The sequence below is a fragment of the Mauremys mutica genome, chromosome 2 (assembly GCF_020497125.1).
Source record: "Mauremys mutica isolate MM-2020 ecotype Southern chromosome 2, ASM2049712v1, whole genome shotgun sequence".
NCBI classification, from domain to species: domain Eukaryota; kingdom Metazoa; phylum Chordata; order Testudines; family Geoemydidae; genus Mauremys; species Mauremys mutica.
Window position 1 is genome coordinate 278306173 of NC_059073.1, and position 13688 is coordinate 278319860.

General features: G+C 45.5%; 1 protein-coding gene across 8 annotated transcripts in view; it reads right to left on the bottom strand.

Moving 5' to 3' along the window:
- DPP6 (dipeptidyl peptidase like 6) overlaps positions 1 to 13688 on the bottom strand; it is an 828258-nt gene that overhangs the window by 85359 nt on the left and 729211 nt on the right. For all 8 annotated transcript variants that reach the window (XM_045003877.1, XM_045003879.1, XM_045003881.1 and 5 more), the window contains 2 exons: positions 7084 to 7238; positions 5798 to 5895 (listed from right to left, as the gene is read on the bottom strand). In XM_045003877.1, the coding sequence (XP_044859812.1) occupies positions 5798 to 5895; positions 7084 to 7238 (253 nt within the window). The remainder of the gene's footprint in view (positions 1 to 5797; positions 5896 to 7083; positions 7239 to 13688) is intronic.

Consider the following 13688-nt stretch of genomic DNA (forward strand, 5'->3'; position numbering starts at 1 on the left):
AATGAAGTAACAATGGTCTTAAGGTAACACATTATACTGAGCCATTGCTTGATACATGCAAATTTGAAATTGTTTTTCACAAGTCCTGTTCTACATGTATATGAGTCTATTCACTGGTGACACTTCTGTCTTGGTAGTGTAAATGGAGCTGTGATATATAGAATGACAATGCAAAAAACACCCTGGAGAAGATTCTGATACCCCTTACACTGAAGGAGTACCAGAAAGTGCTCAGATACTACAGTGATGAGCACAGTTTAAAAGCCTACAATAGATTAGAATATAATATAGAATCAAATAGACTGTAATAAAACAAAATTGAAGGATATCTTACTCCACTGATAGCTCTACTGGTTTGGGACCACTTGTGGAGTACAGTACTACTCCACCTGTGTAACAGTATCAGAATCTGGCCCTTTATATTTCTCATGCACAATGAAGATTGACCCACTACACACCTCTCCCACCCACAAACAGGCAAGTTTCATCTGCTTTGTGCAGTGCCTACTGGCAGGTGTGGTTTTGTTTGAAGGCCCAAAATCTAATTTAAACTATCCCAGAGGTACCAGTATATCTGTCTGATGACCATACACAAATGAATATCTTGGAGGAAGAGATCTTTACAAAATTGTATTTGACATTCATACAAAGTGCTCTATTAATATTTGGAGAGGGACCATTAGCGGCAGTGTAGGCATGGAACCAGATTCTGCTCTCAGTTATACTGGTATAAATCCATTGAAGTCAATGGACTAACTCCTGATTTACATCAGCATAAATGAAATCAGAATTTGGCCTCCAGGCTTTGGTGGGTCAAACTTGAGCTAAAGCAGCAGATAAGAACTCTTCTCCCCTGAAGGCAGACTGATTATGATAATAAATGCTTATGCCAACACATTACACTGTTCTTTATAGCCTTATAATGATTTGTTTTCAAGTGTCCAAGAAACCACAACACATAGGCCCCAGTTCAGCTAAGCACTTAAGAGTTATTGTGGTGTGTCAGTGTCACCATAGTTAAGATTGCCTCATGACTTCTATTTAAAAGTCAACCTTTGTAGTACATCCTCTGAAATTGACATGATTAGTCAGATTGCTTTGAAATCTGGTGTGCCTCAGGAGCGTACAGGGTAGGGGTTAGTGACCCAAGCTTGGGGTCATTTGAGCCAGGGGTTCTGGAGACATTGGCCCTGAAAAGATTGCAATTTTCAAAACGTTTCTCAGTGGGTTTTCTTTGTGCAGAGCTAGAGAGCAAACTATGGAAGTGATTTGAGTCAAAACGGTTTCAATTTGTCAAGTTTTACCCAAAGAAGTGCATGGTACTCACTAAATATTTGGCCACCCAAACTGAGACCAGTATTTAAGAAAATGAATGTTCTTTACAGTGTGTATGTGCCAGTTCAGAGAAACAGCTAGAGCATTTCCATTTTCATCACTTTATGGGCTTTAACGCTCAACTTTTATAAGTGCTCTAGAATTCGAATGGTGACTCAGATTGATTTCAAATTTCTTGTGCCTGATGGGAGTGCAGGGTAGGGTTAGTGTTTCAAATTTAGGGTCATTTGTCTGAGGGGTTCCTGAGCTACAGCTCCTTTCCTCCGTGCCCCAAAAACCAAAACAAAATCCCAGTTTCCTTCAACCTTGTACTGTAAAACTGAGCAGGACTGATGACTGGATGAGTCACAGACCTTGTTGAGATTGATGGCTATGAATTTACCCTTCAATTAACACAATTAAGGGTAAGTTAATCACAAGCACCCACATAAGACAAAAGGCATTTTGGATTGAGTGCCTAGAGGTGGCTACAATTAGTGAGCCATGGGTGGCAATTTTATTTGTTAGGGAATGTAATGAAAGTATCTGGGGACAAATTAGACATGTGAATGTTTCCTGGGTGGGAGAATGGCCATCAGGGGGGTGGAGGAGTGGTGAAACTGGGGGAGTGGTGTTTGCCAATGCAGTAAGGGGAGGGGATAAATGGGGGGTTTGATACAGAAAGTACTCTGAGGGCATTCTGCTCCAAAATATATAAATTCTGTGCACAATAATTTAAAATTCTGCAAATTTTGTCTATAAATAAATGGGGAGGCTTGAGCATGGCAGTGGGGAGCATGGAGGTGGAAGATCATCCTGCAGCTCCCCACTGGGACACGGACTCAGTGGTGAGGCTGCACCCAACCCTAACACAGTGCAAGGAGCGGGCCTGCCTTAGAAACACCCCAAGGCCCTGCTCTTCTGCGCCAGGTGCACCAGGGGTGGGCAGGCAGGCTCAGCCTCGCAGGATTGAAGTGTGGAGGGGCTTAGTATTCAGTGATCCAGGTGTGGGGTGAGAGGGTTCTGTGTGGGGCAATCTGGATGCGGGAGGCTCGGTGGGAGATCTGGGTGCAGGGGGGATCTGGGTGCACAGGGGCTCATTGGGAGGTTCCGGGTGAAGGGACAATGAGACACTGCAGGAGGATCCAGGTGAAGGTGATTGGGGCTCAGCAGGGGGAGTCTGGGTGTGGGGGGTTCAGCGGAGGGTGGGTGCTAGGAGAGTGGGGCTTGGCGACATAGGGGTCTGGGTGTGGGGGGGGCTCATCAGGGTGGTCCAGGTCAGGGGGATGAGATTTGGGGGGGGGCATGGGAAGGTCTGGATACATGGGGGTTGGGTGGACAGGGCAGCAGTTCCCAGTACAGTGACCCCCTCCCCCTGCAACTGAGGAGCGATGGGAGCAGTAAGCGGGGGCAAGGGGTACAGAGCTTCTTGCAGCTGGGGGAGGTTTCTGGGGGTGGGTCTGACCCGGCCCCGGCCCCAGCTGCTCCTTGCAGGGAAAGAGCAAGTCCCATCCTCCCCCAGCACAGCTGGGACTAGCAGCTGAGCCCGGTACAGGGTACAAGCCACAGACCAGGGCATCTCCAGCCCCAACCACAACCTCCCACCCCCATAGTCATTTACCTCTCTGCCAGCTGCTCTGGGTGCCCAAAACCCACGCTGATTGGGAGGGGTGCATGACTGCTTATGTGGATTCCCTTCGCTTCCCCATCAGAAGTCATTTTTCTCCATGGAAGGAAAGAAATCTGCAGGGGACATGAATTCTGCACACACACAGTGGCACAGGATTCCCCCAGGAGTAAGAAGGGCAGAGAGGTTTGGGGCTCAGGTGAGGGAGGCGTGGGAGTTGGGGGGAGGGGAGCGGTGAGACACTGGGAAGGGGGATGTGTTGTAAGTGTCAGGAGGACTGAGGCAGAATAGGTGCGAGGGCGCCCGTCAGACCCACACTGCTCTATCTACTGTATGTATGCTCAGATCTGGGGGGCTCTGAGCCCCTCCGACTGCCTCCCCTGTGTATGCCAGTGTCTGGGAGTCCCATTGCCCATCTACGGGGTTGGACCCCCACTCTCCATTACATGAGATGAGTTCGGGGGTGGGTGGGGTGGGCTTGCCCTTTTGAGAGGGTCTGAGGCTCACTCCCTGAACCCACATGAGCCAAGATCTGGGAAAATCCTGCCCTTTGAGTGGGGAGCTGAGAACAGGCATATTTCATTCATATCACAGGGTGGCTCTAAAGCACTCAGGAGGGGGAAGGGAAAACCTACTCAGAGGAATGGAGCAGTTCACAAGCCTCAGAGCTCTTATTTCAGGTTGTATTAATCTCTAAGGGGTGTTTTCATTCAACTGAGAACATCACATTGAGATGAATAAGCCAGTTCACACCTTTCAGAGCCTCCTATGCTGCAGATGCCTCATAGCGGGGTGGTCACCCCACTCCTGCCCGGAGGGGTTAAAAGCAGCCCTGGGGAGGATTGAGGCTGGGAAAGGCTCACTGGTTAAGCAGCCTCAGCTGTGGCCACGCCCCAATCAGGGTCCAGCTGGCTCTTATAAGAGGGCAGTGGTCAGGAGCAGACAGACACTCTCTCTAGCTTGCTGAGGGAGAAAGGCCTGGCTGCTGAACAGGGTACCAAGAGTGAAGCAGGACTGGAGGATGGCTAGAGGAGCTGGGGGAGCTCCAGCCTGGAAACCCCCCCGCCCCGGCTGCAGGCCTTGTTAAAGGCCAGAAAGGGTACTGAGGTTGCAGAGGGGCAGCCTAAGGGTAGGCAGAGGCAGCAGCTCCAAATCCCCCTTGCCGGTGATGAGTGGCATTTACACTACATGTACACTGCCCCAGTGAACAGGAGCTAGATCAAGACTGGTAGTAGCCATAGTGTGAGGTGAGGTGGGGATGGAGGGTGGGGGTTTCCCGGGGAGGGGAGACCCTGATCTGTGGGGGTACTGCTGGGGCAGCACCCTGGCCTGAAAGGGGTACCCCGGTCTAGGAGGGACTTGGGGACCAGCGGCAAGCGGGACACCGGCCTGCAGAGGGTGCTCCGGAGGCTGGAAACACTAATTCCCTGGACGACCGGCAGGAGGTGTTCCAGGGGTGAGTCCCGCCCCGTTACATGCCTGTTTAGAGGAGCCCTATGTCTGTGTTGTGCCTCTATCCTTCCCTTGCAAAGGAAGACACTTTAAAATGTCCTGAAATCTGCATGCCGACACAGATCATCATGAAATTTGCTATGCCTCATGGGAGTGCAAGGTAGGGTTAGTGACCCAAATGTGGCATCAGTTGAGCCAGGAGTTCCAGAAACATAGGCCCCAAAAAGAAGAACTATTTTTCAAAAAGTTTCTGGGTGGATTTCTTTTGCACAGCATTAGAGAGCAAACTATTGTATTGATGTGATGCAGGGTAAAAAATGGTCTCAATTGGTCAGTTTTTACACAGGGTAGCACATGGCACCCACTAAGTCTTTGAGGGACCCAAATGGTGAATGGTGTTTAAGAGAGCGTTCGCGTCTTCACTTGCGTAGATGTGCTGTGATTACAGTGTGCATGCACCAGAAAAGGAAAAGCCCATGAGAGGGTTTCTATGCAACCATTTTATACTTGCCTGGGTAACTCAAGGGACTGGGCCAACATCATTGCCCCTGGTGAGCACCCCACCAGTGGCCATTCTAGTCCAAACCTTTGTACACCTGGGCAACAAAGATTTAATAACCATTTCCCCCCCTTTAATAGTACTGGATGGAATCCTGTGGGTGGGAGTTGATGGGCTGTAAAAGGTGAACAGCTTGTACATTTCACCAGCTGTAGAGTGGGCAGAGTAAAGGTATGTGTGTTAACGGGGCATCGTGGGGCACTTCTGAAAGAGGGAAGAGTTCGGTTACATAGGCAACCTTAACTGTGCATTTCCTGTTTTTCAGAAGCTCAACTTCATGTTCTGCAAAGGGATGACCTATCACCAAGCAACCTTAACTCTGTGTTAACATAGTTTTTTTGCCACTGAATATGCTTAAATCCCAGTAAAGTTTTTAAGTGCTTTGCTGAATAGTAATAGACTTAAGTACATGCTTAATCATAAGCACATCTTTAACTAGTTTGTTGAATGGGGGGGCTTACTTTCTAAAAACTCAAGCCTATGCAGAAACAGCAAAAAGTTTTGCTTCCGCCTACTCCTACTCACACCTTCTTGTCAACTGTTTGAAATGGGCCACTCTCATTACCACCACAAAAGTGATTTTTCCTCCTTTGGTATCATACTGTTAATTGAATTGTCTCATTAGACTGACCTCCCACTTGGTAAGGCAACTCCCATCTTTTCATGTGCTGTGTATTTATACCTGCTACTGTATCTTCCACCCCATGCATCTGATGAAGTGGGTTCTAGCCCACAAAAGCTTATGCCCAAGTAGATTTGTTAGTCTCTATGGTGCCTCAAGGACTCCTCATTGTTTTTGCTGATACAGACTAACATGGCTGCCCATCTAATACTAAGCAACATACCTCATTCTTTGATCATCAGGGGGAGTCATTTCCAGATCATGGGTAGGGCCATTCAAACCAATGACATGTAAAGAAATGCTTGGATTTTCCATTCCAGCCTGGAAATTAAAAATGAGAGTATATTACTATAGATATAACCTTCTCTGAACAGATCCTAAAATGCTTTGTAATCATAATATACACAAATATCTTATCATATGAAGTGCAACCACCTCTGGGCTGGAATGCAGAAACTGTTTAACAGTGCACAGAAAAAGCATACAGCAGTTTAGAGCAGGCATTGACGTATGAGGAACTTAGGATGGTTGGATGTAACTGCCCACATTAAAATTTGGCTAGAACATTGACAATAACATCTACAGCATTTGTGAAAAATGTCATGGTATTTTTAGTAACAAGGGTCAGGATCTCAATTTGATGCCTTATCTGAAAATGGCAGGATGTCCTTAAACCCCATGTTGGACATTAGTTAAACACTGGCTTGCATGAAAGAGCGCCTCCTACTGAATCATCAGCATCACTTCCTGCAGCATCTGTGTATTCTCTTGACGTCTCCTATCTTCAGGAGTGGCTGGGTTAGACCTGGCTTAGCATGTGAGATCGGAGGGGACTACCACATAAGATGTCTGCAGGAAGCAGCTGTGCAGTGCAGTACAACAACATACTATACGGCAGCAGAAAGTAATAATAATCTTCCACACTGGCTTGAGATTTGCACCAGATGCTGCTCACCTGCAGTGACAATCTACTGTAGGGCTCCGTAAAGCAATGCAGGATTGTTTTTTTCATCCCTAATTCATTTTCATTCCCTAAAACTAAGGTGCAGTGTGTCTCAGAAGCCTGCCTATCTGTCCTGACTATTATTCCATCTTGAATTTTACAAGGCGGTCTAAGTACTAAAGTTTCCCGACTGCCCTTCTGATGTATAGGCACAAACCCAACAAATACAATAATTTTGTTTGCAACTTCTCAGATGTAGTCACACTGCATCTAGCATCAAAACCCAACAGATTTTGTCCAGGTACAAGAGGGAGAAAGGGTTTAGACTTTACTTTTTCTCTTTACATTTTTGAATGATTATTACCAGTGTCAGAAAAATGTACTTTTACAAAGGCAGCAAAAGAATAATGAAGACCACAGTTTAATGGGGAATGAATGATCTTTTCTCTGTTAATTGCGCTGCTTATGAATATGTTCGATTATATATTACCATATTGGAGTCAGCTAGAAACAAAAGCATGAAAAATTCAAAAACCGTTGACTGATTGTTTTATATTTTCCCTTACCTTTGGATAATGGTATGTTTTAACAGTAGGGTAAAGGCTGCCAGTGTAGACTGGAATTTCCATAGTAGGGACTCTGGAGTCATTTATTGTTGCATATGCTAACCTGGTTCCATCAGGAGACCACCAATGTGCTATATGAGTCTTCAAGATCTCCTCTAATTTAAAAAGAAAAAAGCACCTATTAGACATACAATGCTAGTTAGCAATGAAACCAAACAGCATAGAGCTGAAGATCCTAGTCTAATCATAGCACATGGAAGATGCAACAGGAAAATCAGTAAAAAAAAATGCTCATTAAATTATCTGATATCACTAATGAACACAACTGATAAAATTTATTCTCAACATATAGGTTACTAGGCATAAATACTGCTCAAGAAACATGAGGTTGCTTATATTATGAGGCCCGTATACCCATGACACCATACAAGACACTGCTGTCGCTGTGTTCGGGATACTGTACACAGATACTGTACATACTGTCATGTATAAGTATTTTGAGAGTTTGGCCCTATAGCTCATTGCTGGCAACAAAAAGGATGATAATTCAGAGCTGTTGTGGCCTACTGAAAATGCTTCAGAGATTGAGATTTTATTCTCTTTAAGGAGGTATTGCTAGTCTTAAATTGTTATAGTACTGAAACATAGATATAAGCACATGTCAAGGACTGAATTTTTATCTTTCTAATTACTGCTCCCAGGTTTGGAAAAGTTTGCTGGTCTGAAGAGGGCAGGTAACACTGGCACATCGTAAGCTACTGGCCTTTAAAAGCATGTCATTCTGATTATTATATTGCATTTTACTACCACTTCATTTCTGACAATTTTTTCAAACTAGTATTTTATAAACTGCTGGAGTCAGGAATTAATGCTTCACAGTACTGAATGCTGAGACTCCAGACTTTCAGACGGCATATATATAATGCAGTAATATCTACTGGTTGTTGAGACACAAGCCACAAAAATTATGTCATAATTCAAGTGTGTGTTTAGTGGGAAATCAAGATGGTAATTAGAAAGACATCCGAAGAAGTGGGTATTCACCCACGAAAGCTCATGCTGCAAAACGTCTGTTAGTCTATAAGGTGCCACAGGATTCTTTGCTGCTTCTACAGAACCAGACTAACACGGCTACCCCTCTGATATTAGAAAGACAGTGTCTTGCAGCATGCCAGGCCCAGAACCACCTCTAATGCTTACCTAATATGAATTCCAAGAACCTGTAGTAGTAGCCAGGGCTTGCCTACCTACATAGCTGTGACTTTTAGGACTGAATTCTCTAGGAGCTTTAGCTCTACAGAATCTGTGATTCTTAGTCTCACATCAAAAGAACGAAACTCATCTTCTCATATAGTAATCTGTACAGCATATGCAATCCCTTCTGCTGTGCTTTAGTCAGGATCACTCCTATGACATTAAACCTCTTAAAGAAAATAGATTATTACCTTTCACAAAACTGGAACTTTAGTAAGTCAAGTTAGCGTCTTCCAAATGCCAACAAATAGAGAAGTTTAGGACTTAAAGAGTGATTTCTTTAGCTTTGTATGCATCTAAAAGCTGATAGGATTAGAGAGTGTGTTGGAAACTAGAAGTTATGAAGAAGAGTGAAAGCATTCAGAGCTTTGGTCATGCAAGGTTTTGGTCCACTGGATCTGTGCACCACACCACACCATAGAGATCCTCTGGGTTGACCAGAATATGACCTCCCTGTGTTGTGCATAGGAATGGGCTTACAGAGTCCCCATATGCCAGATCTGCTCTATTGTCACTACACACAGACACACACAACTTTTAAGTGTTTTTTGGGCTTTCCACAGTGTGACACTGACAGACCAGTCAACCTGTGTATGATCCATTTGTCTGTGTGTACCTATATCTTGTTAGAAGTTTAACAATGTAACCAGATTAGCTTGTGGATGCTAATTCCCTGCCATGTCTCAATTCATTTTACCCAAACATTCTCAGGCTATTTTCATCAAGAGCCAAATCTCACTCCCTTGAGTTCAGTGGGAGTTTGCTTAAGTTGATGAGTAGGTTTGGACCCATTCTGTTCACCTTCTTTTAAATCATTTGTCAGACTGGAACATCTAAGGGACAGGGACATTATTTCTTGTTTGATATGTTAAAGCAACATGTACAATTTTAGCACAACAAAATTAATAATGCTATACAGTGCTATATACAGCAGTCATTCTTGCAACTTCTTAGGTTGTCTGAGATACCTAGATACATTAGGTCAGTATTGGCAATATTCCTTTATGTTGAAGGATGATATTTCCCTAAGTATAGGGGACGTTGCAAACACTGAGGTTGTGGTTGCTGTCCAGTTATACAAGGCAGCACGGGAAAGGTTTTGATGGCAACCAATGTAAATAATTACTACTTCTGCTAATAATAATCATAACTTAATGACAACCCAAGACCTTCCCAGGAAAAGCTTGGGAGGGTGAGTAAGAAATGTGAAATATTACAAACAGCAGCACAGATCTACTTGGCAAAATGTTGTTGGAATATTTTCATTTTACTGTCCTATAAAAATACGGCTCTTGGCTTTTCATGTGAGCAGCTCATTAGAGACATAATTAAGCATTAGAAGGAAAGGGGTAAAAAGGATGGTAGACAAATCTTTGACATTTTCACATTAATTAGGAATGACTTTATTCAGCAAACATTTTCTCCAAGCTCTCAGGCTTAATGAAGCAGTTCAGCTGAAGGTCACATGCCAAGTGAGGTTTTAGTGCCCATTTTGTAGGCCTCTGCTGCTGAGATTTAATTGCATGAACCTTTGCCTTGAAACAACGCCAGGATCTTGCCATTATTAGAAAGAGCAATTAGCTTTAGCAAACCAGAGAACATATTTATGAATACAAAGTGAGTAAGTATCAGAGAGCAGGGGCCTCTTTATTCTTCGTATTCATAATCACCTCATGAACATAAGGAACAGTTACTAACCCTACAGCAACTGTGTATCTTCAAGATGTTGTTGTAAACATCGACCCCACTGTACAGCAACATGGGATCAGCTTCTTTGTCTGGCAGTGTCCATTGGGGCTGCACACACACTCTCTGCCTCCTCATGCATCCGTCTGTGAGCATAAAGGGCAGGGCTCCTGTGACCCTCCCTCAGCGCTCTCACAGCTTGTAGCCCATGGTATCTGAAGTCACTGAAAAGCATGGATGGAAGGTGGGTAATGGGATCCACATTGACGACATCATCTGGAAGAACCACAGTTACTGTAGGGTAAGAAATCTTTCTTCACGAGTGTGTCAGTGTGGAGCCCACTGTAGGTGAATGGCAAGCAGTATCCCCTCAGGATGGTGGGAATGAAGAGTTTCAGCGTATCAATGAAACAGCGATTGCAGTATTGCTCTCTTGAATGTGGTGTGTGGCATCTGACCTGATGCCTAAGTTCAAGGCACAGTGCTTGACAAAAGTCAGTAAGTTACTCCATATTGCTGCCTTGAGACTTTCCAATACTGGCACATTCCTGAACCAGACAGAGGACACCGCTTTTGCTCTAGTGAAATGAGCCTGGATGTTTGTGGGAGAGGTGCATCAGCCAGCTTCCTATGTAATGAGACAGCTTAATATTTAGAACATCCTGTCCTATGGCTAGAAATAGAATGACTTAGCCTGTCAACTTAAGTCCTGGATACATCAAATATGTGTAATTTCTTTTCTCATGGTGCCAAGTGTGGCTTTTGAAAGAAGACAGACAAGTTGACTAGTTTAGATTAAATTTTGAGACCCCCTTAGGAATGAACTTCAGGTGAGCTCTCAGCCCCACCCTGTCCCTATGGAACATCATATAGAGAGGTTTGGCCATAAGTGCCCGAAGCTCGCTCACTCTTCTGGCTGAAATGACAGCCACCAGGAAAAGTGTCTTCAGAGTAATGTAATGCATGGAGCTGTCTCATACATGTTCAAATGGAGGGTCCATGAGCCTCAGAAGGACCATACTGAAGTCTCAGGCAGGGGTAGTTCCCCGTGTGAGAAACTTTTGATAATGTTGGGTAAGAGAAGATCAAATACGACTGCACAGGCAGATGGCAAACCAAAATTGCCACCAGATGCACCTTATTCAAGCTGAACAATAGGCTGGCCTGCTTTAAGAGTAATATATAGTCGAGGGTCTTTCATGTTGGGGTTTGTATAAGGCACTAACTTTGCTGGGCTGCTCATATCAAGAACCTCTTTCATTTAGAATACATTTTCCTGGTAGATGTTTTCCAGCTCCGTACCAGGATTTCTGGAGCTGCAGGGAGCAGCCCCTGTCCATCATACTCAGCCAGCCAATGGGCAGGCCATCAGTCAGGTACAGTCACTTTGCATCTGGCTGGAGCATCTGGCCATGGTGGTCTGGAAGCTGGAACAGACACTGAATGGCCATCTATGAGAGGTCAGTCCGCCCAAACTGCCTCAACCAGTATGGAGCTACGAGAATGATAATGGCTTTATCTCTGTTGATCTTGGAAATCATCCTGGCAATCAGGGGAATTGGTAGAAAGGCACAGAACATCTCTTCCACTACAGGAGGTGGAACATCTGTTTCACTGGTCTTGAGCTCTCAGGCCCCCTCTGAAGCAAAAGTTCTGACAATTGCTGGTTTCCTTGTTGGCGAACAAGTCTATTATAAGAGATTCCCAAAGATGGATTATTGCTCCTATGATGGAGCTGTGCAGGGACCATTCAGGATTAGTTGTGAATTACCTCCCCGGGGTGACTGGTAGGCGCTAACTCCTGGGAGATGACAGTCATCAGGGATACCCTGTTCTGCTGGCACCAGATCCCAAATTTGATGGCTTACAGAGTGGCAAGGAGCAGGCACCCTCTGTTTGTTTATATAGTGCCCGGCTCTCATATTGTCTGTGAAGACTTGTATTATTGGGGTTTCGAGGACAGGTAGGAATGCCAGACAGGCCTGATGGCCCTGAGCTCCAAGACTTTCATAAACTGTCTCCTGTTGTCCAGAGACCAAGTTCCAGGAATTTATAGGTGATCCAAATGAGATCCCCACCCTGGCCCTACTGCATCCACGACCAGTTTCTTTGCTGAGAATGGGAATGAAAAGGGCATCTCTTTCTGTGTGATTGTGGGTTCCAGCTACCAACCAATTCTGCAATGACATGATGTGACACTAAGGCCTTCCTGTCCTCAGCGCTGGCTCTGGCTTTTTTGCCGCTCCAAGCCAAAAAAAAAAAAAAGGGCGGGGCCACCGGAGAAGCAAAGTAGGGGAGGGAGGGGGAAGGTGCAGCTGGAGAGTCAAAGCAGGTGGGGGGAACACGGCGCGGTTGGAGCGGGGGGAACACGGCGGGGCTGGAGCGGCAAAGCTGGGAGGGAACATGGTGCGGCTGGAGCAGCAAAGCGGGGAGCGGTGGGGGGAGAAACAATGGCGTGGCCGGCAAAGCAGGGGAAAAACAAAACAAAAAACCCTACAGGGCGGCGGGAGCCAGGGGACTCCCTGTGCTGCAGGGTGCGCGCCCGGTCTAATGGGGGGGAAGGGGAGGGAGTGGGGGGGCAGAGAGAGAAGGGGGGTGGCCAGCGCTTCCGCGGGGCGCTCGCCCCGTGGCCCCAACCGCCGCGCCGCCTGCTGGGAGGGCTCCGTTCCAGTCAGCGAGGAGGGAAGGACGCGGGCTGTCCTGCCGAGTTTGCTGCAGGGCGCTCCCCTCCTTTGCGCCACCGCCCCCTACAGGGTGGCCAGAGCAGCGAACAAAAAAAAAATAAGCGGAATGCCACCCCGTAGAATCTGCCGCCCCAAGCACGAGCTTGCTCAGCTGGTGCCTGGAGCCAGTCCTGCCTGTCCTGATATCTTGTCAGGGAATAGGTTGGCCTAAGCAAGAGCTGAAATTGTGGGACAAATTATTCCTTTTCTTGCATGAGTGCACTGGAAGGAGAAAGCTCATAGGGAGCTCCTGTCCTTTGTCCATCCATGCAGGATGTGATCGTCATAATTTCACTCTAGGTGCTGGCTAGCACTGTCTGCAGCATGTGGGCTAAGCGCCTATCCATCACTCCACCCTTAGCACTGCCATAAAAAGCATTGTTGGTGACATTTTTCTCCAGCTTTCCAGTTATCATTTTTATATTTAGTTTTTTTCTTCTTTATTTCCCCATCCCCCAGTTCCCTCCATTCTAGTCATTTAAAAAAAATGAATTGAAAAAGAAAAAAAAATTCAAAACAGACAATAGAAGGAAAAACCAAAAAGTGAAAAAAAAAACAACAGAAAAATACACAGATTGATTGATTTAGAATTTTTAGGTTTTTTCTATCAATCCAACCCTCTTTCTCTCCCTCCCTCCAGGCCAATAATAATAATAATAATAATAATTAATAATAAAAAACCCCACAGGTCAGTTTTGAACTCTGGAAAATGAAAATAAAATGTTGACATTTTTCATGCAGTTGTGTTTGCAGTTTTTGACCAGCTCTAAACATTAACATCAGTTCATAATGTTTGTTGTATTTTGAAAGAGCCAACTCCTGGGCCCCTGCTGTGCTGAGAGTACTTACGGGTCTCCATATTATCTGCAGACAGCTTAACACAGTAGGGGGCTAAACATCCTAGCTTCAGCTGATGCAGGTGATGGGTGGGGAAAGATATTC